The 25,670-nt window shown below is 51.2% G+C and overlaps 5 protein-coding genes and 2 pseudogenes across 5 annotated transcripts; 3 read left to right on the top strand and 4 right to left on the bottom strand.

The window, feature by feature from the left end:
• Nucleotides 1-18: 18 nt before the first annotated feature.
• Nucleotides 19-1,205, bottom strand: SAPIO_CDS1573 (uncharacterized protein; the record flags this gene model as incomplete). Its single annotated transcript, XM_016784809.1, has 2 exons — nucleotides 19-1,067; nucleotides 1,133-1,205. The coding sequence occupies 2 exons, from the start codon at nucleotides 1,203-1,205 to the stop codon at nucleotides 19-21; spliced, it is 1,122 nt and encodes a 373-aa protein (XP_016645566.1).
• A 2,702-nt stretch (nucleotides 1,206-3,907) lies between these two features.
• Nucleotides 3,908-5,746, top strand: SAPIO_CDS1572 (annotated as a pseudogene; the record flags this gene model as incomplete).
• Nucleotides 5,747-10,286: 4,540 nt separating this feature from the next.
• On the top strand, nucleotides 10,287-11,219 carry SAPIO_CDS1571 (annotated as a pseudogene; the record flags this gene model as incomplete).
• A 2,703-nt stretch (nucleotides 11,220-13,922) lies between these two features.
• On the bottom strand, nucleotides 13,923-16,091 carry SAPIO_CDS1570 (Uncharacterized protein; the record flags this gene model as incomplete). Its single annotated transcript, XM_016784808.1, has 4 exons — nucleotides 13,923-14,144; nucleotides 14,216-15,150; nucleotides 15,223-15,248; nucleotides 15,331-16,091. 4 exons carry the CDS (start codon nucleotides 16,089-16,091, stop codon nucleotides 13,923-13,925), a joined length of 1,944 nt encoding a protein of 647 aa, XP_016645565.1.
• Nucleotides 16,092-19,666: 3,575 nt separating this feature from the next.
• Nucleotides 19,667-21,438, bottom strand: SAPIO_CDS1569 (Uncharacterized protein; the record flags this gene model as incomplete). Its single annotated transcript, XM_016784807.1, has 2 exons — nucleotides 19,667-19,986; nucleotides 20,076-21,438. The coding sequence occupies 2 exons, from the start codon at nucleotides 21,436-21,438 to the stop codon at nucleotides 19,667-19,669; spliced, it is 1,683 nt and encodes a 560-aa protein (XP_016645564.1).
• Nucleotides 21,439-22,493: 1,055 nt separating this feature from the next.
• SAPIO_CDS1568 (uncharacterized protein) lies at nucleotides 22,494-23,427 on the top strand (the record flags this gene model as incomplete). Its single annotated transcript, XM_016784806.1, has 3 exons — nucleotides 22,494-22,759; nucleotides 22,829-22,862; nucleotides 22,939-23,427. The coding sequence occupies 3 exons, from the start codon at nucleotides 22,494-22,496 to the stop codon at nucleotides 23,425-23,427; spliced, it is 789 nt and encodes a 262-aa protein (XP_016645563.1).
• A 423-nt stretch (nucleotides 23,428-23,850) lies between these two features.
• Nucleotides 23,851-25,198, bottom strand: SAPIO_CDS1567 (uncharacterized protein; the record flags this gene model as incomplete). The annotated part of the gene is made up of 5 exons (XM_016784805.1): nucleotides 23,851-24,354; nucleotides 24,436-24,786; nucleotides 24,846-24,907; nucleotides 24,980-25,000; nucleotides 25,075-25,198. 5 exons carry the CDS (start codon nucleotides 25,196-25,198, stop codon nucleotides 23,851-23,853), a joined length of 1,062 nt encoding a protein of 353 aa, XP_016645562.1.
• Nucleotides 25,199-25,670: the final 472 nt, after the last annotated feature.

Below are 25,670 nucleotides of genomic sequence, written 5' to 3'. Positions count from 1 at the left end.
AAAATTTATAAAATTTATTCAGGAGCCAGTCTCGATAGGTTCATCAACGACGGGCTGAGAGGCCTCGGTCGGCGCCTCGGTTGGCTCCGGCCAATTGCTATCACCTGTAGGCTCCAGCGGAATCCACGTAACAGGCCCAATCATCTCGAATTGGCTAGGATGAATGCTGCAAAAGTCCAACTCGGAGTTCAACGCGCGGAGTTGATCATAGGGCGCCGACAGCCGCGGCTGATTCGTGTATGGGATGGTCGACGTACAGCTCTCCGGCGCCGCGGCGCAGTTTGGCAACTCGGTGAGGCCGAAGAAGGCCGTGGCGGGGATGGGGTTATTGAGATCGGCGAGGTTGAGCTGTTTGAAGACGGCGGTCCTGCGCTGGCGGGGACCCCAGTGAGTGTTCACATCAGAGGGATCCAGGCTGACGACAAAGTCGGTCATCCATTTACCGCACGCTGTTTTTTTGTACTGGCCCCAGTATTGAGCCGCTTGCAGGTGGGAAATAGAGACGTAAACGCTCGGCGAGACAAAGGTCGTACCGTCGACGATGGTCGAGCGCGCAGGCTCGGGGTGGGTTATAGTTGTCCGCTCGCCGCAAAGGTCGCCGGTCACGGTTGCTGGCCAGTAGTACACCTTGACTCCCTCGGTAGCCATCATCTTGCAGACGCCGTCACCGCGGGGACAAGGGGTGTATGTGGTGCACGGTGGGGAATGCGGGGTGGCATTCGAGCCGTTGTAACTCGAGAAGGCTGACTCGAAGTCCGATAGGTACGGTGCGCAATGCTCATCGGCTATCGTACAGGTCGGCGCGGGAGACGCATAAGTGCTTCTCAGCAGGGTGGTTTTCGGCTCGTCAAGGGAAACCGTGACGGTGGAAAACTCTGGGACTGGATCCAAGGCCCGCGGGAATCCGTCACAAAGCGTCGTGAGTGAGGGATTGTAGGCATCCTGCGTCCAGGACTCAGTATAGTAGACCGTGGTTGTCGTCGGTGCTTCATACTCGTCCTTGGAAGACCAGTATGATGACCAAGAGGCAAAACAACACTCATGTTCCTCCAAGCCGGAGCACCCGTCTTAACTCTCGTAATTAGCTTCTTTTTTTCTTTTTTCTGTAATTGGGGTCAAAACAGCAACCCACCAGCTAAGACAGGCTGAACCAGTCCCAAGGACACGACCCAGGCAAGCGCCCGGAGGGTTCCGAACGATGACATGTTAATCATTTTCGCAACGTAACTACTTTGATACGTGACTAGGTTGATAAAATAGGCTGAGGCCGTGAGACTGATGGCGAAAGGTATTCGGAGGGGGTTATACAAAGGTAGTTGCTGGTGGTAAACGTGCAATTTAAGTCCTGATCGGAAATGAGGGGAGATTGATAATAATCCACAGCTCACTCCTGCGTTGCATTGTGATGTGGCAAGCTGACAGCGGAACGAGCCGAAGGAGCTGATAAAATTTCCTGATTTGGAGTAGCTCAAGTTCAATACGAGAGCGACCTGCAGGGCCCGCGTAAAATAATGCGAGGGGCGCGTCGCATTTTTCTGTGTAAGGCAGCACTGAGGGGGATGATCAGTCGAGTTGAGTAATATTGTCCATCCCATCTCCGTGGAAAATGTGCGTTGTTGTGGATCGGTGATTCGGCAGAGCTGGTCGCAATCCTCACCGCCGAGGTCAGTGCTCTCGAAATTCCCCGTTTTTCCATTTATCATTATTCTTGGCATTCGGCTTTTATTGCTGCCCAGTGTGGGGTGGTGCTGCTGTCGAAAAGCCGGGGGTGATGAGGAGCAAACATGCCATTCCACTGCGATGACCCAATGCTTATGGGGCAGGCTATTCAGACACAACAATGAGCGTGTAACCTAGCCCGTCCATCCCCCGACACTCCTTTGACTCTAGCCTCCCTTCATCACGGAGACGCTTTTTGTTGTTAATAACGCATCCCCCGGCATCTTGACTGCGATGAAGGTTAATAAGCGATGGCTCAACCATTGTTTTCCTCTCGAGCTTGACCCAGAGCCGCTACAGAGGACGTAGAAGGATCAATTGACGATTATGTGAGAGGAATGTGGTACAGTAGATGCGTTCCAGGGCCAGGGGCATGAAGAAATAACCTCCCGTTACCGTTATGGTCGCATTATCGGAACGGAACAAATCCCCGACGGGAGGATTAGTTGAAAATAGCCAGCCCCCACATAAATTATATGTCTCGTCTCGTCAAAGGCTGCTCTATTCGAAGGAATTGTCCATAGGAGAGGAGTACTTCGTGCCTCCAATTGCACTTGCAAATACGATGCGACATGCAGTGAGGACAGTCGCCGCTCGTCCCTTGATGCGAGTGAGATGGCTGGGGGTGATGGTCTTGGCCTCCTGTCGGCGTCGTTACTGTAGCATGCTCGCGCTGGTTGCCCTTTTTGTCGGACTCCCCTCAGACGATTCCATGGGAAGGAGGGTATATTCGCTTCTACGGATCTGAAAAACAGCATATTGAACTTCCAAGAACCTTAAAAAGTGGTCTCAGCGTCCCAGCCTACTTCATGTTTTGAAGAAATCTTCTAATTTCAGAGCAGGAACCCCCGAACCTTATGATATTTAGTAGTAACAACTCACAATCGGCCGGCCGCTCAACTCTGAACGATAGCCGCAACGTGCACGGCTTGTACAGTTTAGTTGGCTCCCGGAAGGGCCGGCGCTTCGGTTTGCGCTCGATTTCCCAGGATGAGGTTTACTACACTACGAGACAAGCATTGAGAGGATTTTAAAGCGCGTGTCACCCCTTCCATGGGCGCCAGCCCTAGAAGAAATTCCGCACCTCCGGCATTTATGGAGCAAAACATGCTCAACCGCTTTGTTGACGTTGCAGTCGTTTAGCTCAGAAATACGACGGAAAGCACCCTCTCACTTAAGGTAATCACGTGATATCTATTTTTAGTGCCAGGTGGATTAATGAGGGGTTAACATACAGGGCGGAACCAGCTGGTGTGCTGCAGAATATTGCCGATCTCTACTTCGTATTTCTCTGAATTAAAATTTGCTGGTTTAGGGTACCAGACCGAGGCCTCCCCTCCTCTACTGAGTTCCCGGTTGTTTGCGTTGTTTGCAGTCCCACTCTCAGTGGATGTTTATGAGCGCCATCTGGGTCTTGCTTCCATCCTGAATCTTCCCAAGAGTGTAAGTGCTAGTCGATAGCTAAGAAATGGCCCCAGGATTAATTTCTGTATACAATGGAGTTGTGCGTTGACCAAACTCTTAACCGCAAGCATGGCGGAAACGTTATGCTCGCGGTGTGTACATCTTCGTCTCGATGGTCCAGGAAATGCTGCCGGTCTCGATTTCTGTTCGGATATACGTGACCCTAAGGAGTTCGTTCCCTCAGAAACTGCCCTGGATCGTTCCATCGAAACCAGCTATGTCCTACGCGACACGTTTCCGGGGTTCCCAGCGCTTAGAGAGGCGGCCCGTCTTGGTTGTCCAGTGTGTCAGCTTCTTGCCGAAGCAATCAGCCAGGATCAGCTGGATCAGGATCCCGACGATCCCGACTGGCCACCTAACCCGGGGCTAGCCCAGACCCCTCTTTCCGCCGTTGCGCTCTATCACATTACAGATCCAAATTTCCGTTATGCAGTGGGGCTAGAGCAGAGAGGCATGTTATCATCGCTGGAAATTCAATTTACGATCAACGTTCCAAACGATCGATGTTATTCACCGGTTTTGAACCTCTCTATAAGCACGGAGAATAGTAATTATGAGTCCTTTTCTTAACTTTCGCTAGAGAACTCAAGTCTGGCACCGCGATCCTCATAAGGGCTAGGAGTACTGATGATAATGTCAAACCCAAGGTTGCCCTGTCTCCAAACACCTTGGCATACAACGTCGGTCAGTTTCGAGCACGACTTTGACGCCAGAGAATATCAGCATGATGCGGTCTTGGATCGAGGAGTGCCGCAATGGCCACGAGAATGAGACCGGCTCACGATCTGAGATTTGCTGGCGAAACGGAACTGGTGTCTCTACGGGTCCGGCATTACCCTGCCCACGGCGACTAGTGTACGTGGGCCGATCTCAAGGAGACGATTCCGATATCCCAAGGCTTATCGAGACGAATGGGCAGAAAATCCGATATGCTGCCCTCAGCTACTGCTGGGGCAAGGGAGAGTGGTTACAAACTAGAAAGAATACTCTATGGGAACGGAAATCGGGCATTTTGTGGGACGTTCTGCCACGGTGCCACTTTGACGCATGCGTAGCTACCAGACTTCTAGGCCTTGACTATGTATGGATCGATGCTCTGTGTATTGTGCAGAATGATGCCGACGACTGGAACCATGAAGCCGCGATCATGGGCCAGATTTACCAGGCGGCGTACGTGACTATCTGCGCCGTAAAATCCTCGTCAAGCAACGAAGGTTTTCTCGATCGACGGGTGCTGCCGGTCCACGCAGGCCAACGGTCTTGGAAACAGGACCTCGATCGGTCCCGGAAGCTAGCAGCCGCTATTCCATATCATAATTCAGCAAAGGGAATTTCTGGCTGCTACTTCATCCGATATCTGTCCTTACATGCAAAGTCTCAGCCAAGCGCGACCCGCGATTTTGGCCACTTCTCTGCAGAAGTCGAGGCATCCACCTGGAACACCAGAGGTTGGACTCTCCAGGAAAGGCAGCTGTCAAGCCGAACCATATTCTTTGGTGCCGGAGCCATCTTTTTCGAGTGCCAGGCATTTTGCCGATCCGAAGCTTTCCCTGCTCTTAGCCGCAGAACCACTCCATGGCAGGACATCACTCTTCTTCTTGGGGACGATCGACAAGCGATGAAAGTGTTCCTCCGAAGTGTTTGGACTAATATCGCGATGCTTCTATGTAATCGGAAATTCACGTACCGGAAAGACATTCTCCCCGCCATGGCCGCTCTCTCGACGAGGTTTAGCCGCGAAATGCAACTTGCGTTTGTCGACGATGTACCAGACTCCCAAGCATCAGTACGGTGCATCGCCGGCCTGTGGGATGTATGCCTCTTAGAGGATCTCCTGTGGATATGCCAGGGATGGAACTCAAAGTTCTACGCCGCACGGTCGGAAGATGTACCGACATGGTCATGGCTCTCACTTCAGACATCGTGGCGCGTGGCAGGTGACTGGATACCCCATGGAGACAACTCGCATATCTTCAAAATCCAGCCAGGATACGAGGTGTTGGATATTCACAACCCAAATGGGCCGTGCTTGGTACCGACCTGCGTCATCACGAGAACCCCCAAGGCCGTTCCTAGCGAGGACGGGGATTCCTCACTTTGGCTACATGGTTTTATTACACAGCAGAAGTTGAGTTGTCGCCAAAAGGATATGGCAAATGACTGGGCATCATTTTCTGTGAATGGTATCAGTGTTGAAATTGCTTTTGACAGCGATTGGAGACCGAAACGCCAAGCAGGGAAACCCGTGGTTACAGATCCCGACCGAGTAATAAACATGTCCCTATATCTCGCGGTTATTTTCAGAAGGGTCTCAAACCCTGACGACACGTGGGAATACGAGAGAAGAACATCTGTTCCCGCGAATCGGATATACGGTCTGGTTCTGAATGCAAACCCTGGCAGTGGCTCGGGCGAACAACTCCACAAGTTGGACCGCGTCGGTGTGTTCCGTGCGGATGATGAGGAAGAAACGAAGAAGCGCGGGCAGTCGACAAATCTTCCATTTGAAGAGATTCTCAGAGCGCAACTGAATCTTTCCGAGCGGGAGTTTCACGTCTGGTAGCGGTGTTGAGTTGGCTGGACCACGGCAATTATGGTTAGAACCACCACTGGGCAATAACATGTATTATGACCATTCATCATATCGAGCATTATCCGCATCCCCGATTCCTTCTGACAAATAGACGCGGTTCCAGGCATGTTTAGGTTGCCACCCCGTTCTTCCTTTGAACCACTCGCGTGGTTCGATTTCCTAGAGCATAAGCGGCCCCCATCAATACAATTTGCATGCCGTGCTGACCACTGCTAATTAGTCCAATGGGGTTCTAGATGCATTTAGCAATATACCAAGTCTACGCATATAATAATCCCGGGAGATTGCATCCATCGTCGAACTTTCCTGTGCCACTCCAGACTTATATTGGCTCAGACTGGGAGAAACAATTATCCTTGGCTTATCAGTAAATCTCACCCACACGAAGGAAATAGACGAAGTCTCGGTTAATGTTAATGTGCGGGGAGTAATTACATATAAATCCTTCCGTTGAGACCATCCCCGCCCCTTGTTCATGCCCTTCCAGAGTTTACTTTCAGCCTTCCCCTCCCGTCCTTTCCTACAGCGAGGTCCAGCGCAGCTTTATTTCAAGAGTCATCTGCATCATTGACCACCATGCCGCCAACACATTGGATATTAGCAATCATCCTGCTCGCCCTACGAGCATTCGGGTTCGACCCTATTGACATGGCCTTCCTTCCGGACTCAGAGCCAATCTCGCTTGAAGCATCTGTTATATCTCATTCTGTTAGTAACTTTGCTGCCACGATCGAAGTTAGACCTGGAACCACTATGCCAGTGTGGGCGAAGCGAATTATCCTCTCACTCCGAGCTGACTGCCCGTCCGCGGAAACCCCAGAGAATGATGCATGTCGCGCGGCTGGAATCTATCCAGCAGACATTGACCACACAGTGCCCGACAGATGGGGGGGCACAACGACCTATGCGGCCGACAACAGCACGACGACCTGGGGTTGTCGGATGGGATCTGTATCAGCGGGCGGAGACGATCTTACGGCCGACTGTTCGAAGACTATTGAGTCAGCTGGAAGCCTACGCACCGAATCTACTGTATACGACAACTGTTACGTCCTCGCTCACGTGCGACCCGTTGTGATGACGGCAGGGGTAGACAAGATCAAACCCCCTCCGCCAACAAGAGCCACATTTAATAACGACGAAGTCGTCACACTTAGTGCTGACGCACTTATCTCGGTTTATAGCGAGTTCATTTCTTCGGATGGATGTCCTGCGAGTGAAACTGTCATGTTTGCGGGGTCAGTCCAACCAGGCCAAACCGAAACGGCTCCGAGCTCGGCGTCGCCAACCAACGGAGGATCTGACGAGAACGCTGGGGCGAGAAGATTTGGTGGTAATCCCCTTGGCGCGTGGGCTGGAATCGGCGTCACTGGTCTAATACTAGGTCTTTAACTGAGCCGTGGCTCCTATCCCGGTAGCCCTGGAAACAGATCTCATCATGTCTATTCTCTTTACCACCACTCGAACTTGCTACGGGAAGGAGGTGATACGAGATCCCACAGCTGCTACCATCCTGCGAGACCTTTGCCGTCTCCTCCTTCTCTAAGATGGATTCCAAACCGATAATACCACGTGTCACGCAACAACAGGTGTACGAAAGTCAAGGCGATATATTCTTACGAGTGGCGGGTCCTTACCCCTTACCCCGCTTTATACCACAGGCCGCCGCCTTGTTTTTAGCATCGTAGGGCAAAAGGCGACGACGGGGTTCGCCTTAAAAAAATATCTTCTTGCATCTGCCATCTTTCCTGCTCGAGTTCATGCTTGCAACATAACCAAAATGCGGACAGTGAAAGTGATGTCATTCCCCTTAATCTTTAGGCTCAGCGCAGATAGCCATTTACATACGTAACCTTGAATTCTTCTGGCTGGGTGAAGAGCATTTACCGGCACCATTCTCCCATCCTCAAGTTTGCCTCCTTCTTGACATCTTGCGGCTAGGCCAGCCATGGCAGACCAGCAAAATCGAAGGAAGCGCCCCACCAAACTAGATTGGGACCGCTATGAAACGAAGATCAGGAGACTTTACCTCGACGAGAACAGGAGCCTCGCCTCCGTGAGGGAAATACTCGCTAGAGACGACGAGTTCCACGCAAGGTAATTACTCCGTTCAGCCACGATGAATGCTTGAAGAGCGCTAACGAGTAGTCAAGTAAGGCTCAATATGAGACGCGGCTCAGCAAATGGGGTATAAAAAAGTATCACCGGAGGCAGGATTGGAAGGCTGTTTCCTTGCATTTACATCGACGAATGCGTCTCGGGAAAGAGTCGGAGATCTTCTTCAAAGGCCAGATGGTGCCAAGCTTGACAGTTCAGCGAGAAATCAAGCGCCATCGCTTTGGACCCGGCGGCCCATCGCAAGGTACTTACCTACTTGCTCCCTATTTAGCTTGACTGGCTCCCATACTTTGAACTAACTATTGTTGCTGAACACACGTAAAGATGCTTCTCTTGCCTTACCGCATGGGTTTCGAATCCGAACGCCGCCTCCTAATCAGACTCAAGCATTGGACCTACCGACCGAACAACTATTCCGGTTAGTTGACAGATTTAGAGGTATGGTTAAAAAATCAAACATCTCAGGGAGCCTTGTGTTTTGACAGTCTGAAGATTCTCAAATACCCTCGCGTCATATTAATCCGCGAATGCTACTTGATGGCTTTTCGGCGAATGGCCTACTACGGCCCCAGGACCAGAGCACTCAGTTGGTCACAAAGGTTCATGGAGTCATTTCTGGAATACCAATTGGGATGATACGCGGACTCTTTCCTCCATCTCTCCTCTCCAGTGTTATTGGAGGAGCAACTTCCCAAATCTCATCGACTGCCATTCAAAGAGTTCAATTGCTCGATTCCGCATACGCTAAATTCCTGGTGTATGGATTAGCGAACAACTTTGCCGGAATGGATGGAATTTCACACGCGGACGTGTGGGAGTTCTTGCGAGCAGAAGCCGGGACGCAACTTCTTCCATTTCTACGTCTCCTTCCGAACATGTTATTCAGAGCGGTCGCAGAAAAACTTTTCCAATGCGCCATTGAAGCTGGTGATGCACATGCGGTTGAATTATTCCTTAGCAATCCTGAGATTTCTCTCGACCCCAATGAAGTCGTCTGCCTGGACATCTTGGGACGCAGACGCACCGCAATTGAGATGGCCGCCATGTGTCGGGACAAAGAAGTTATTCATGTCCTTCTTCGACACAAGGCAGACGTCAATAGGCTGCTCATGGAAAGAGAACATAATGGCACTCACGGCGCTCTTTCTCTATGTCTCGGACGCCATCGTTTCCAGCCTCGTTCTGCAAACCAGGATCCAGGCCTCCAGGATCTTGTCCGCCTTTTTATCGACGCTGGTGCAAGTGTGGACCCTAGCATTGTTAATTACGAGGCAGTCACTTGCCCAGCTGTCTTTGAGATGCTAGTTGAAGCTGGAACTCCAACAAATCACCTAAAGTGTTTCGGGATGGGTATATTTCATAAGTGCCTCAAGTTTCTCACCCCGGAAACTGCAGTCAAAGTGTTCGAGAGGGTACTATTGAGCCCTGCCGTCGATCCAACCATTAATCAAGATACAGAATTCTCAGATTCAGGAGACTTATTGATCGAAATGGCCGCTCGACGAGGGAATTTAGAGTTGGTTCAACTACTTCTTAATACAAAGAAGTTTTCATTAACCAGAAACACTCTAGCTTTGGCTGTGGAGAGTCAGAACGAAGAACTCATTCTGTTTCTTCTTAAACAGGGAGCAAGGGCTGACGTCCGCACCTCGTGGGGTTCAACACCACTTTCCAAAGCTATACGTCTCAACAAACCTGAGATCACCCGCCTCTTCGAGTTCGCTAATACTCAAGAACATATGATGGACTCTGACAACTGTTGTGCTGCCCTGGAAGCGTCGTTCCTCGTACGCGATTTTGATCTGGCTCAGAGACTGCTGAATTTGGGGGTTACTCGATGCCATTGGAATGCATTAACCGCGGGACTGATAGCAGCTATCATGGCGGGCCGGGAAAAACTCGCGTTGGCGCTTCTTGATTTGGGTGCAGATGTCAATCGGGAGGCTTACTGGCAGAAGGACGGCCTTATAGGTTCTCCTCTACTCAATGCTCTCCAGAGTAAGAACGAGACTATCGTGCGGGCTCCATTGGACTCGCCCGACATATTCCTCACGGACGTCAACTTTCTAGTAGTCGCTGTTGAGTGGGGGAACCTCGGCATTATCAAGGAGCTCGTCCTGGCAGGCACCCCTGTGAACAGAGCATCTCCAACCTATTTGTCTGCATCGCCACTAGAGGCGGCGATAAGTCTGGGGCTCAAGAGATAGTTGACTTCTTGCTTTCGCGCGGAGCCACGGTCGATCCTGCCGGGATATGCGAGGACACGAGGTGCGAGACGCCTCTCAGTGTAGCCGTAACTGAGGGTGGTGAGGCTATGGTATCGTTCTTACTCTCATGCGGAGCGGATCCAGCGGATACTCGAGCTCTGGAAAATGCAGTGTCTTCGAACAAAATGGACCTCACTCGACTCCTTCTCCAGCGATTCCGCGAAAGATATCCCCGTGGAAAGGGTATTTTCGGGATTGAGACGATGAGGCAAGCCGTGGTAAATGGAGACGCAGCTCTTGTGGAACTACTACTCCAGCATAACATCTCCTTTAGTACCTGGGACTCCTACGGTACGAATAGCAGCCTAATGGATCATAAAACTCCGCTGGTTGATGCGATAGAATCAGAAAAGGAGACGAGCTTGGCAATCATTCATTTAATGCTGGATGCTACGGGGATTGATATCAACGCCGTCATCCGAAAGACAGTCGTCAACCAGGAGGACGGATTGCCCATGGTATTTTCGGAAACTGCAGTTTTGGTCTCTATCGGCGCCAAGCAACTGGAAACGGTCCGCTTCTTCACGGAAAGAGGCGTGGATATAAATGCGCGTCCAATTCACGGCATCAAGAGAACACTGCTGCAAAAAGCCGCTGAAGTCGGCGATTTCACCATCGTTGAATACTTGATTAATCTCGGCGCGGACATTAATACCCCGGCGGCAGGAAGAGGGGGTGCCACTGCGCTGCAATTCGCCTCGATCCACGGCTATGCTGGAATCGTTGATCTTCTTTTGCGACAGGGTGCAGATGTAAACGCTCCCCCTGCGAGAAAGAATGGGAGAATGGCTCTGGAAGGTGCAGCCGAGAATGGTCGTCTTGACACAGTAAAGCTTTTATTACAGTCTGGGGTGAAGATCGAGGGAGAATATCGGGAACAGTATGAGCGGGCAATGGACAAGGCCAGGAAGAATGGCCACCTTGCCGTTGTGGACCTGTTGAGGTCATCTTGCCAGCCGATTCAGGTTTTGCAGGAGGGAGTGGAAGATATAAATGATGCTGATCATGGCTTGGATTTGGGTAGAAGCGCATTCGAGGAATTCATTTCCTGGCAGTAATGTTGAAACACGATGATTGAGGTGCCAATGGGTTACGGTCTTTGGATCTAGACCCAAGCATTGCTTTCTCAGTACACGGTATTATTGGAACCAAGATAGCCTGCAATATTATAGGGTTAGAGTAGCTACATAGGTAGCTGGCGTTGTCCTATTATCTTGCCCTAGTGGTTGTCTAACAGGTATTACTAAAAGACAGGAGATGATGCCAGTTAGTACATTCCATGGTTGAGTCTAAGTCGGTCCTTATTCACAAGAGTTCTCAATGAGAAGTGTACTACTGAACATCCGGCCTCATCCTTCTGCCACGTCTGAGAATCTATAGCTGCGGGTTTGAAGGCAAGGGAATTTTGCTTGCAGCGCTGATTCCGATCGGAAAATGCAGTCTGTTGAATGCGTGAAAGTGAAGAATAGCCCGATGGTCACAAGAGTCAAACCAACGGATGCCATTGGCTCTGCCGCACCCCGAGGAGCAGCGTGCTACACTTTGATTGGCAGTGACCACAATCCGCTTACCGCAAGGTGATCCCTTCGATTTTCAGAAATAGTTACACGCCAACAGGATATCTTCTGATGGGGAAATAGGAGATGACCAGGTAGAAAACGGGGCGAGATGGCCGTCCGGAACATATATCTGGTGGTAAAGGGGCACCGAAGCGGTCCAGAGCCCGGTTCTGTCCTGACCTATCGGTGTGCCAGCCAAAGAGTCGTAGTTGCTCCTGGAACGTACATAAATACCGGGCCTATCTACCTAGAAGCCGACTGAGGATTCATCGTCACTCGCAAACTGCAAAATCCAAGCCCGTTCTAGACCCAGACTTTTATATGAAAGGTGCTTTCTTTGCGAATCACTGGACCACCTCTTTCGTTCGTCAATCATAGCATACTTCCAGCCTCTCTACATTCTACCCATATACCCAAAACATGAGCCAACAACAGGTATTGAAATCCGTTCTTCTTTTTTTATTCCTAACCGATGCGTGCTAATCCTTCTGCTCTGACATCAGATGCCACGCCCCGCGAAGGAGCCCGAGCCTCCCATTCTTCAGAAATGCGAGAAGCAGAACCCGGAGCACAAGCAACCCTCCCCCGAGCATCAATCCGGGTGCAAAATGAGTTCGTTGGGTGAAGAGAGGATCGAGAATGCAGCTTTGCAGAACGTCGCGGAAAGAAGCCGGATGCTGGTAGGGGCCCATCCAATGCAGCGTTGGCTCGAAGAGAATCAGTATGATGGACCTTTCTGTTGTTTAATCGATATGCGACATGCCTATATGGCTATCCAGCCCGTTCACTGGGGACACCAACATGCTGCTAGCAGCTCTGTCGATGTTGAAGTAAACAGCCAGGAGTAGGGCAGCGATATTAACGGAGAAAGTACAAGAACATTGACTGGGTTCTCTTAGTCTTGGCTAAGAACAGATTTTCTTTCTTTTTTTTCTTCTTTTTTTTTTTCATCAAATTTGGAGCTTTCATTTATTATAATAGTTGAGCGCCACAGTCGACAGCTTTGTGTGGTTTCTTTAATGTCATCACCAATCTCTTTCCAGCTATCAATGCGGTGCGAAATGCCCTTCGATTGAGTGGCATGTGTCAGTTATGGAGGGCTCGAAGACTATTAGTGATCCTAGGACTGTATCGCGATCAAACTCGAGGGCAATTCTCAAGAATCTCACACCGACCCTTCCCAGACCGTCCCGGTTCTGTAAATTCAGAGTGCACACCGTGGGTGGATGGAACTGCCAAATAAGTTTCGACGGGACTTAGTTGCCAAAACCGAGTTGTTCCACCAGATGTATTAGATACCCCATACAGCGAACCCGGACCGACGACGACGACGAAACCAGGACTTCTAAGCCGCCAGTGGTTTATATTTTCCACCTGCCATCTTCATCTCCCATCTACCTATCTGCCAAGACCCGGGCCTAAGACGTCAGCTTTCTACTTAAACTTCCTGCATACCATGGAATGGACTAGACGCCTCGAACCGGACTGGATCTTGGGCTAGACTGAGTTTGGCTGACTGCTTGATTGACTCACTAATTGGCTAATTAACCAGCCCGTAGGCTTTATAGGGTATAGACCCTAAGGGTACATGTTAATATGGCTCTGCCTATGTACTTGCGGTCTGCTTGAGAGGGAATGTTGGCTCTCAAGCTACATTGGAGAGTGAGACGGCGCGAGATATTTCTCTATTTCTGGAACTTTCGCTACCTATCTATCAAGTACCTATAACCGTTAATCAAACTGAGGTGCCGTCTCCTGCCGGCGGAGGCGGGATTCGGTCCCCGGTACTCCTTACGCGCTGCGCGCAGCCTCCAGCATCCGCCTCAGCCTCACCCATGGCTCTTTGTCCTGCGGCTCCCGTGGCCTTTCCCTCACTGGCACCTCCAAACTATTCTATCACCTCCACCGCGTGTCATAATGGCGGCGCCCGAGACAATCAGGTCCTAGGTGCGCGACCTGATGCGCTCGAACTATCTTCGATCTTCTCAGTCGGCTCGCCCTCAAGTCGATAACTCGGGGACATCAAGCAGTCTTGACCAATATCGATCATACCCAGAACCAGTCCAGTATACTCGTCTTACTTCAAATGCACTTGGAGGCGGCAGAAGGAAACGAGGACGGCGAGGCGACGCGAAATGAGGGAGAATAGAGGACAGAAAAAAAAAGGGGTGGGCGGAAGCGGGGTTGGCCAACTTAATATGCTTAAGAGGCCAAGACATTTCCTGCCTGCCTTCGCCTGACCCCATCACCTTCAACTGAAGCAGCCTGGTCGCCCGGTTGTCTAATGCTAGATTCTGGCTGTTCTGGTTGTTGACTTGCCTTGCTCCTATCTACGCCAAGTATCACCTCCTTTGTTTCACGGCTTAGATGGTGGCCGCGGATCAAGAAGTTTAGAATCGTCGAGAATCCTGCAAATGCGACATACTAGCGAGTAGGAGAGAAGTCAGTGTCAGATGCATGTACTCCAAGTGAGGATGAAGCTGAACTCGACATACCATGATCCACACTGTCCTCAATGCATCAAAATACGTCCGCCTAATAACGTCCTGCTGCTCTTCGGGGAGAGTCCGGATGAGATCGACATGAGCCGAAGCTTGCTCGCCGCTAAAATTGGCAGCAAGCTGCGGCCCCAACTGATCAACAAGTCGCGGATTCTTCACATTCATTTCGTTCTGGAAGATGACACCGCCAACCACGACGGACACGGCCGTGGCGATGGACCGGCCGAAGCCCATAGTAGCGATGACAGCCGCTGTGTCGAGCTCGGTGGCCGCGGCCTGGGCAGCGAGGAGGGGACCCTCGATGTTCATGCCGACGCCGATACCGGCGAGGATCTCGAAGACGAACAGTTTCTTTAGGTCCTTCTCGAACTCTAGGTTGAGGAAGAGTCCGATGCCGAGAGTGAGGGCCACCTGAGCAAAGTACATGACGGGTAGGTACTTTCCCGTTTTCTGAATGAATACCCCTGCGAAGGCGGCTGCGAGGGACGACGAAATAATGAGGGGTAGGAGGTGGACGCCAGAGGAGAGGGCGTTGGATGCGAGCACCGACTGTGAGTATAGGGGTAGGTAGTAGGCCAGGCCCATGAAAACGTACGAGTTGAAGGCGAAGACGCCGTAAGCCGCCACCGTCGATCTGCTAGCGAACAGCCGTAATGGGATGACGGGGTTTCGAGCGAGCTTCCACTCGTTGATGAGGAAGATGCCGACGACCACTGTGCCAAATACGATGAGGTTGATGACGGTGGCGGATGACCAGGGGAATGTGACGTCGCCAAAATCAAGACCGAGGAGAATCATCAAAGTGCCACCCATGATGAGGACACTTCCGGTCCAGTCGATAGCCTTGAGCCCGGATAAGACTGGGGTGTTGGGGTTAGGGACCTTCAAAAAGAAGAACAGCACGAAGAAGACGGCAGCGCCAATAGGCACTGAGAAGAAAGAATTAGTACCATGAAGTAAACAAGTGCCACGGCAGAGGGAAGATACTATATGTGACCTACAGTTGATCCAGAAGCACCACCTCCAGCTGCGAGGGCCACCGTCAGCCACTAGACCGCCTGGATTAAAAAGCACCGAAGCGCCATTCATGCATAAAATATACCACTCACCTCAATTCGGTAGTGAAAACACCGCCGAGGACCGGGCCCACGGCGCTTCCCACGGCCCAAACAATAGACGTGATAGCCAAATACAACGCCCTGTCCCTCAACGAAAAAGTATCGCAAATGATGATATTGACCATCATGCCTATCCCCGACGCGCCAAGACCCTGAATGGTGCGACCAACGATCAATGCGTCCATGGTAGGAGCCAGCGCGCAGAGAAGACTCGCAACAAGGAAGATGGACAGCGCAATCAGCATGATGGGCTTCCGGCCCCAAATGTCGGCCACAGACCCCCACACAGGCGTGATGGCCGTGTAGGCCAGGATAAAGGCACTGCCCACCCAGATGTAGCCCGATGGAGATTCGAAGTCGCCCACAATGGCCGGGATGGCCGGAGTCACGATGGTGAGATCTAGGGCTGATAGCGTGACGGACAGGCAAAGCGGAGCCATGATCAAGGCGATGGCTCCGCGTGAGGGCTTATTTGTTGTTTCTGCCCCTTCCGCTCCCGGAAGCTCCTCTCCTGGGGAAGTGGGGTTGGCGGCTGCAAGCGAGACCAATTGTATCGGGCAACTCTCCGTCTCCCGCGGCTGCGTATTATTAGGGCCGGAAGGCTCGGCATCGAGCTCTTTGGGGTCATTGATCGCGTGCCCCTCGTTCGTGCTAGAGCCGATATCCTGGGCAGCCGGTGGAAGTAATGATCTCGCCATCTTAGGTCTAACGTCGCTGAGAGACGGTGGCCGAAGGATCGTCTCGGCATCCATGGTTGCACTTGGGTGGGAAAGGGGGAGGAGAGATAGAGGACACAATGAAGGTTGACAAATACGTCCCTATCGAAGTGGGCAAAGGGTCTCGAAAGATGGCCTTGGCCGCCGTGATTGATTCAGAGTTGAGAATGAGATGTAAGATGCGTCTCCTTGTTATCAAGACATGCACTCATAGACCTATTTTTATCTTTTAAGATTAGGTTACATCCAAACGCTGTGCCGCAGGCTCGGAGGATCGACTCTTTTTATGCATATCATCGCTTCTTAATAATTTTGCGTATCAGGATAGTGCTCGCGTGATCACTGTAGAAAAAGTAATGTAATTTACATTATCTCTATTTACAAAGAGCTCATGCACCTGCTAGTATATAGGATTTGCCCAGCAGCAAGTCCTTGAATTTTTTTTTTTTTTTTTAGGAAAAACAAAAACATAGCAGAGTTCTGCCTTCTAGGGCCCGGTGAATCTCCATTCGTGCCAGCTGATACCCTCCTATAAACAAACCCAACCTCTTGGTGTCCTTCTCCAGCAAGCCTTTGCACGATGCAAGTCCCACAGTCTCTCGGCTAACCAGGTAGCACGCATTTGACGGCATTCCGGGCATCCCGGGCATCCCGGTGAGTGGAATTAGAGGAGGCTAGGAGGATGTTTGCTTCGGTACTCGTACTGGAGTAAGAATATAGAGTACAATTTGTTAGCATGTTAGCATCTCTATGCTGTAAATATCTTTCCTGTCCTTTACATCCGATATATACATTCAAGAATAAAGAATATAAACATCCTTCATAAGTTAGGCCATTGATTTCCTCCAGCGACTCACCTCATTCTCGAAGCCTTTCACTCTGCTTACAATATTCCTGTCTTTCTCTTTCAAATTCTAGGTCCTCTAGAGGAGAGTCGGGGTCACAATCCAGCAATCGGTGAATATCCCAGCGCTCCTGCACCCAGGCTGTGGCCGGCGGCATGACCTGCGCTATAGCTTGATTCCAACGCTCCCTCCCCTCGGGGTCTGCCACCGATGCTGCTTCTTTCTCTGGGGTGCCACCCAACTTACATGGCCATAGGTGAAATTGACAAATGATTGTCCGACCACCCTGCTCCTCTAGCTTCCCAAACTTCTTCTCCACCCAGCTGTCTTCCGAAAGCACATGGAACCAGGCAGCTGAAAGTGTACGCCAGCGGCTATTAAATGTTATAGATTCATAGCCACGGGGTATAAATGAGTAAAACTTGCTCTCGAAATGATCTGACCATAGGCTGTATACACAATCGACTTTGCCTGGCACTAGAAAGGTAGTGAAGGTCACACGGCCCTCTACATCTGGTGTTGGTGTCATAGTCTTAATGGGGCTGAGCAAGAGGAAGCGCGGTGATGTAGTTGATGATAACAAAGAGGCTTCACTCAAAGTCATCTTCCCTAGTCCTAAGCTGGAATCGATAGAGACTTGCGAGTTATTGTGTTCAGGGAGGTTCCGCAAAAACTCTACACAAGCAGGAGAAGACTGGAAGTTCTTCAGGTCATCCCAGCTGAGCCATTCTGTGTAAGTTATATGCCAAGGTTAGTTACAAATATTCAACCCTTTATGTTTTCTGATATAATTAGCATTTACCGATAATGTAGGCAGCCTGTTCGGGGTCATCGACTCTTCTTCCCAGCCATACCCGCAGCCAACCGCTAGCACCCATAAGTGGGCCATGATGGACATTGATGGAGTCTGGGGTCTGGTCTGTGGACCATGTTGGCAACTGCTCCTGTGGTAGGTGGAAGCGCGTCCAAGTTATTACCCGTGGCACAGAGTGCTTCCTCGATGTTTTCTTCATACGAGCCATGATGTGCAGGCAAGGAGGAGGCAGATGAGGAGTGGTGGGAAGTGAAAGGCAGACTGCAAAGGAAGGAAACGGATGGTGAGAAGAGGTTGTTTTATTTCAAGCCATCAGCTGACCACTCAACAAAGAGCATTGCGAGCGGTGCGGGCATCATCAATATAACCGTCTGTTTCTGCCAGAACGCGGGGTTCGGACTTTAACGTTGGCCCGAAAGTGGACTTGTTTCCGTTTCCAAGGAAGTCTCCAATCCACACACCGACCCCAGCTTTCAGTTCCGGCTGAAAGTTTCTCCCCATGCCGGCACTGACAGCTGCTGTCAGCTAGCTGCAGCTGTCTTCAGCAGCTGTCAATTGGCAGTCTCCATCTTCAGTAGGATGGTGCGTGGTTTTGGGGCTGAAAACAACTTCAAGAGCAGCTTTCTTAAAATCGAGAAGCGGTTCAAAGAAATCCATAAGGAGCCTTCCTTTATTCTCCTCTCCAACAAGGTTGAAGCCTGGTAGAATTCCCTAGTCAGAACGGCGTCGAGAAGAAATGGGGCGAAGTCACGCACCGACAATGAATTCTAGATACTTGCATGTAAATGTAAAACACTCGGCCAGAGCCAGCCTCACCTTATCAAGATCAAATGAACAATAACAACCGCAATCAAAATAACACGACTGGTCTGAGCTGCCCACACCGGCAGCTAGCGTGTATATTTGAAGCTGGCGAAAAGAATAACTCAAAATCCACTGCCCCCAGGCCACCAAACCTCTGATGGCCTCATTTGAGTACATAAACGATCATAGAACCTCAAGAGTTGGATCCTAGTCGTGAGTCATGACGCCCATCGTCACCGCAGCGCAGTCCACCGCCCGCGGCTCTCTCGAGGTGAATGTCAGCTTGTTCCCGTCCAAAGGGGGCAGCAAGGACAAAGAGGAGGGCGAGGACGAGAGTGCGGCCACCATTACTGCCGACGTCAGTAGTAGCAGCAAGTCAGACACAGAGGTACTTTTCAAACTTCCGAAGGAGTTCATCTGTGAAACCGTCGGCGATATTGGGTCCAAGGACATAGCGTCGCGGAGACTCCCCTCACATGCGGTCAGGCACCTCCCCATCTTTCTTTTGGCACAGGCTCGTGTTTTAAGAGATGCCCTGGCTGAAAGAAAATCGAAAATAAAAAGTCACCTACTACTTGTCGGTGCGAAGATCAGTCAACCTGCTCGTAGAGCGGAAACCTGTCCAATCTTGTTGACGTCTTGGATTGCGTACGGCCCCAGGTTGATGACCTCTCAGGCTCCCAGCCGCGCCTCCTTGCATGGGAGTCTGCCAGCATTCAATCTCATTCGAAAGTGCGCATGAGACAGCCTACGGAGTGACAAATAACTATGTACTATTTTATGCCGCTGTTGATCCTTAGCGATGGGATCCCTTGGCTTAATAGAGGGCCCTACAGGTCTCTTCAGCGTGTGTAACAACCTATTTCCCATTAGGCCAGTGGCATAGAATTAGTAGACTATACAATAATAATAATATATCACTCTTCTTTTTTTCAACTACATTATACATTTCCTTCCCTAGCTTTGAGGAAAGTGTAGCTAACGAAGATAGTCTACATTAGAATATACAAGGACTAATATAACTCGCTTATACTAGTTATGTACCTACGTCTTTTCTCTCTCGCATTTTAGAGACAGCCGAGCTAACTCCTTCCTACGGTGATCCAGTCGACTCGAGCTGCAATCAACCCCGACCCTCGTGCACGCAGCTATTCCCTGGACTTCCTGTCCAAGGTGGAGTGAAGTTCGTACTGCTGCATCCTCGAGATGCACAGCAAAGCCAGGACTGCAACACACAAAAACATGACCCAGACGCCCTTGAACCCCTCCATGAAGGATTGCATCGCACCCTCGTGCCAGTGGCCCTCAAGCCTCTTCAGCTCCTCCAGGTCCTCTAGGATCCTACCAATCCTCTCGGCTGCATTCGTCTCGCTCCCAAATCGTTCCCAGAGACGCGTGTTCAGGATATTTTGATAAATTGCTGATGCGGCTGTCACACCGAGCGTGCTGCCTAGTCCGCGAGCGAGATCTGGGAGATGGTGGTTAGCGATGATGTATACATATATATATATATACGAGGTTGAAAGAGTCAGGAGCACGATGCGGGTTCTTACTTACAGATAGCAGATGTAACGACGGCATGATCAGAATGATCCAAAGCAGCAGTGCACGCAATCAATGTAATCGTCGACATGCTTCCAGCACCGAAGCTCACAAGAATAAACGCTCCACTCAGCAACCAGTTTGGACTCTGTGAGCTCAAAAGGTTCAAGAGGAGAGTACCAGACGTCAAGACGGCTTGACTCAAGATCCCCAGACCGACGTATTTTCCTGTGCGCTTCACGATATAACCTGCCCCGAGAGAGCCCACAGCGATGCCAAACGGTGAGGGCGACAGTTGAAGTCCTGCATCGGTTGCGGAGCTCCCACGTACTTGGAGGTATAGGGGTAGATAAAGGATGCCCGCCATAAAAGGAACGGTCGCGAGGAGGTTAGTAGCACATCCGGAAAAGACGGTCCGGTTAAGCATGAGCTTCACAGGGATGACCGGTTCCGCAATTGTCGACTCCCACTTGATAAAACCCGCAAGGAAGAATAGGGACACCGGGATGGTCGTGAGTGGGAGAGGGTGGCTCCAAGGAACGATGTTGCCCCCGGCGCTAAGACCGAGCAACAAGAGAATTAGAAACGACGCGATGAGAAAGACCCCGACGAAGTCGATGCGTTTGAGGTAGGAAGTATCTGACTCCTTTTCCGGGGGCGCTTTTACCAGAAAATAGATGGCAAATGCGCAGAATATCGCAGGCGGCACCTGGACGTAGAACGCTATTCTCCAGCCGATGTGATCATTGAACAAGCCCCCCATAATGCCACCGAGCATGGATCCCGTAGCGTAGCATAGCTGCCCGATGCCCTGAGCCACCCCTCTTTGACGGAGAGGGATAAGGTCGGATCCCAGAAAGGTTGAAATGCTCAGCAGCCCTCCACCTCCGGCACCAGCGACAACACGGCCGAAGATCATCACGTATTGATTTGTTGCCATGGCGCATATGAGGTTCCCGACGGCGAAGACGACGTCGCTCAGGACGAGGCCGGGGCCTCTTCCAAAGATGTCAGTTAGGCGACCGGAGATGGGCTGGACGGTGGCGCTAGCGACGAAGTATGCCGTCGTCAGCCACGAGAGCAAGCTGAGAGATTTGAATTCACTCGAGATGGGGCCCGCGAGAGTGGCCATGATGGTCGAGTCAATCGCTGCTATCAAGCAGCCGAACCACGCGGCTCCCATGATGAGGGCCACCCTCAACAGCGGGATGTTGCCCGCAGTCGGTTTTCCACAGCCATCCCCGGCAAGGATTTCCTTGGCATCATTGCTTAAAGACGGCCGTTTTATGAGTGCAGTTCGTTCCGTGGGCGCGGACTGGATGCTTCTAACATCATCGCTCCAGTCCTGACCGCTGTCATCGCAAAAGATTCCCGACATCTTCTCTGGCAAGATATGTCGTTCACTGGCGGAGAAGCAGACTGGAGCGATGGGAATAGCTGGGCAGGAATTGGGTTAAATCGGCATTTGTCCTTGTTCTGTAGCAAACTAACGACCACCATGACCGAATAATAACGAAAATTCCAGTCTGATTCCTTGTCTCAATCCTACAACACCCTTACGTGAGAGCTCCTTTCTAGCACGTCAAGTCGGTCAAGCTGAGTGAGCTGAGGATCACTTCCTTCAGCTCTCTTCCCAAGGCCAAATCAGGCAAGGACAGGCCGCGAAAAGAGCGCCACAGGCCCAGGATTTACATATAAATCCCCGAATTGGATCCGACCCTCGATTCTGTGTAATACCCGCCCGGTGGTTCGTCAACTTCGTCGAGCCCGTTCCACTGTCACTTATGACAGTTTCCAAATCCGAGACCTATTTGAGTACGCGATCCGCGCTATGCTAAATAGGGCAAACATCTGGAGGAGCAAGAAGTTTCCTCTTTCTCGTATAGCGAAAGCAGCAAAGAACGAATTAGTTTCAGCCACGCGGAACGTCTCCAAACCGACCATCGCGAGGGAAGCGTCGTCTGCCCGGCAAACGTCGGTTGAATTTCACTTCCCTTCTCATCTGGGCAGTAAGCGAGGGTCCGACTATACTTCTATATCCTGGGAAAGAAGACGGCCTTGGGCGAGGATGTGCCTGCCGTTCCTCTGCCACGTCAAGGAGTGGGTCAGAAGTGCCCAAGTGGTTTATCAGAGTCCGGCATTGCAGTCCCGGGCACCCCGCCCAGAGGAGAATGGGTTGGTGGATCGGTGGACCAACGGTCCAAAAGCAAGAGGTGATCGGCGAGGGGCTGAGAAGGAGGCTTGCTGAACCAGGTGCAGCCGCGAAGCCATGTTACTTTGCCAGGCCATTGCTCTGTCCGTCTCTCTTTGGGCATGTGAGATACAGCCGAGATAAAATGAGTACGGGTTCTCTTGCTTTTCATTTGGACAAACAATCCCATCATACCTTTCAGAACCGCAGAATCCCCCAAATCGTCTTAGTTCACCACCACCATGTCCGCTACTAGCATCCCCCACGGAGAACCGGTCGCTTCTCTCAAGACCATCGACTTTGAGAAAATTTTATCCAACGATCCGCAGACTGCCCAGGAGCTCCTGGAGGCCGCACGAGCGCCCGGCTTCTTCTTCGTTGACTTACGAGGCCCCAATTCCGCAGGGATGCAGAATGACCTCGAGGCCCTATTCGAGCTCTCGCAGGAATATTTTGCGCAGGGCAAGGCGATCAAGAACACACACTTCCGTGCTGACGTTGATCGAGGGTAAGATGTACCAACCAATTTTGTTTTCTCTCCCTATTGGCCTAACACTAACGGACGAAACAAAAACAGGTACAAGGGTGGTGTCGGGCATGAGTCCTTTGAGGTATGTTACCAGATCAAGTTAGCTTCCGAAGACATGCATGAAGATGGGAGCTGAACCCCTGCCCTCTTGGCCGCAGATCGCCCGCGACGAGCTCTCCAACGAAACGCTCGCCTTTCCAGGCGTCCTAGCCGCCCACTCCTCCACCCTGACCCGCTTCTCACAGCAATCAGATTTCGTCACCAAGAAACTACTAGCCTCCCTAACCAGGTCCCTGAACAAGCAGTGGGCCCAGGACCTCGACGCTCCCAGCCCCTCCGGATTGAAATTCATCTCGGCTCCGACCAGCGAGACGCGCTCTGCAGCCCCTGACACGACGCACACCGACGGAGGCATCTTGACCCTCCTGTGGTGCCCACAGCTGTCGAGCCAGATCCTAGACCCGCAGACAAAGGAGTGGGGCTGGGTCGAACCGAGGGAGGGCTGCACGCTTGTGAATGTTGCTGATGCACTGCAGATCGAGACAGGTGGTGTCTTGCATTCGTGCATCCATCGTGTTTCCCAGCCGGGTGATGGGGTTGAGGAAAGACATTTTATTAGTTACTATCTTAGACCAGGGACGGCTTGAGGAGCCCGGGCCTAGCCGTTCCTGCTAGATCATAGTGTCACCATTAGATAGAGAATAACTGAAAAGGATTGCCTGGGTCTTGAAGAAGAATATGTAGTGCCTTGGAAGAATATCCAGTCAAGTCAGTCACAGACATATATGTAATAGTACTAGCGTAGTGCACCCTGCGCCGGCACTTACTATCTTTTAATTTCCGTGGTCAGCTCGCCAGTCATCCCTATCCCCGTCAAAAAGGAAACACCAAAATAAGTCTGTTTCTATTTTAAGAAGTTTTAATTTCATCAAATGCAAGTAGTACTTCAAGATGCACTTTCCATTATGCCTGACGCTCTGTGCGGAGGACATTGACGGCGAGAGCGGCGCCCGGCAGAAACGTCCAAATATTCTGTCTCATCATTCGTGTGCGTCCCAGCTGGATTTTTGCTAGTGCCCGTCAGGCGTGCCATATGCAAATCTGTCCACGGCCTGCCACTCCTTACTGGTCGCGTACTCTTGCCTAACTGGCTCCAGGATGTGGTTAAGCGTGTCTGCGACAAGCGACCGTAGGCTATCCACATCAACGAGCCCCCGGAAGAAGTCCTCCTCCAGATCCTTGTACGACTCATACCTCTTCGCCACTCCGCCTGCTAGTGCCGCTTCGGGAAGAGTACCAGGTGCCATGATCCCCAGGGCGTAAACTGGGAAAACGATATGCTCTAAGCACGCCAATAGAGCGTTTCGGGTTGGCTCCGTGGGGGATACATCGGCCTCAGCAATCTTGGCTCGTACAGCCTCGGCCGAGTCGAAAAACATGATTTTCGTGTCTTCCGGCGCCGACGATGACATCTTCTCTGTCTTGAGACCAGGTATCATCGGGGCGAGGAGGTGGGAGACCGGTCTATGGCCGACACGCGGGAGAAGTTTATCCGCGTAGGCAAACATTCCGCGCTACGGTTTTCAACGTGTTAGCTTGTAACGAAGCGGGAGGAGGGAAGAAAAAAAATATTAATATCAAACGATGAACAGAACCTGATCCATGCCGCCGAGCTGGAAATCGCAGCCTGTATGCACCTCGCTAAGGGCTTGGTACAGTGGACAGAGCAGTGGGCTCAACATCGACGTTGTGGCGACCTCTAGTCCGACAGACCTGATGTCGTCCTGCGTCGACGCGGCACACAGCCGCAGAAAATTGCCCCGGAAGGCTTCCGTGGTGGCAAAGGTAGACTCGCGCTCAATCCAAATTTTAGACTCAGGGACGCCGAGAGACCGGAGAATGGAGGTAATCAAAAGGCTGTAGTATTGCGAGCGGCGCTCGACGACCTCCATAGTTGCATCATAGTTGACAAGGAAGCCATACGTGTCCGCGATTAGAATTTGTATCTACGGAACATTTGATTAGAGGCACGTCCTCCGTGTGGTGCCAGGGATAAGTAACCTACGTCGATGCCGGCGGCGATGCACTCGGCGATTTTAACGAACGGTACCAAATACCCGATATGTGCTAGGAGATGAAGGAGTTTGAGACACGAGAACATTTCCAACTGCCAAGCGAGGGGACCTTGGAGCTACTCACGTTTACCCGTTGGAGCGGTTCCTAGAGTCAAGAATAAGCGGATGGACACATCTACTAAGTGTGCGCAGTAGAGATATAGAGATACGCTTGCTTACCCCAATACCCTTTTACATCTTCCCCCGCGGCGAGCTTCTGCCTAATGCGCTTCGAGGACAGTACCTCGAGCCGGTAGGTGATAACGTCAAGCGTCTTCTTGCTGTCGAAGTTTCGAACCTTCATTTTGTGATCTCACCTAGACTCTCAGAAAGTAGAAAGGAGGATTCGATCAGATCGAGTTCAGGAAGGTTTGTAATAAGATAGAGTGATGTTCTGCTGAAAAGTATTCACGATGTACTGAGTGCACGTATTCCGTACATATGGTAGGTAATATGGCTTATTTATAGACGCTGTTCCAGTCGCGCAGGGGGTCGTTAATCTCCGTCCTTTGATCCGCTCTTAGTGGTATAGCATGGCTAATCTATGATCACTGACGATTTGTCCTTCTACCTCCGGTCCCAGTGTTCCTTCTAGAGCGGCTGTTGTGGGTTCGGAGAAAACATTGAGGCTGAATTTTCCCCCGATAATATTGCCGCACATGGTGAAAGGCAGCTCTCGAGAAACGCTCATTCTTCGTTAGCGTTAACTTGCCCAATTTGGTTATGTTCGAGTTTCGTAGAAGGACTACTATGGGAATGATACTAGCCTCGGCCGT

The sequence above is a fragment of the Scedosporium apiospermum genome, assembly GCF_000732125.1.
Source record: "Scedosporium apiospermum strain IHEM 14462 chromosome Unknown SEQ_SAPIO_0066, whole genome shotgun sequence".
Classification (NCBI taxonomy): domain Eukaryota; kingdom Fungi; phylum Ascomycota; class Sordariomycetes; order Microascales; family Microascaceae; genus Scedosporium; species Scedosporium apiospermum.
This window is presented reverse-complemented; position numbering and strand designations above follow the sequence as displayed.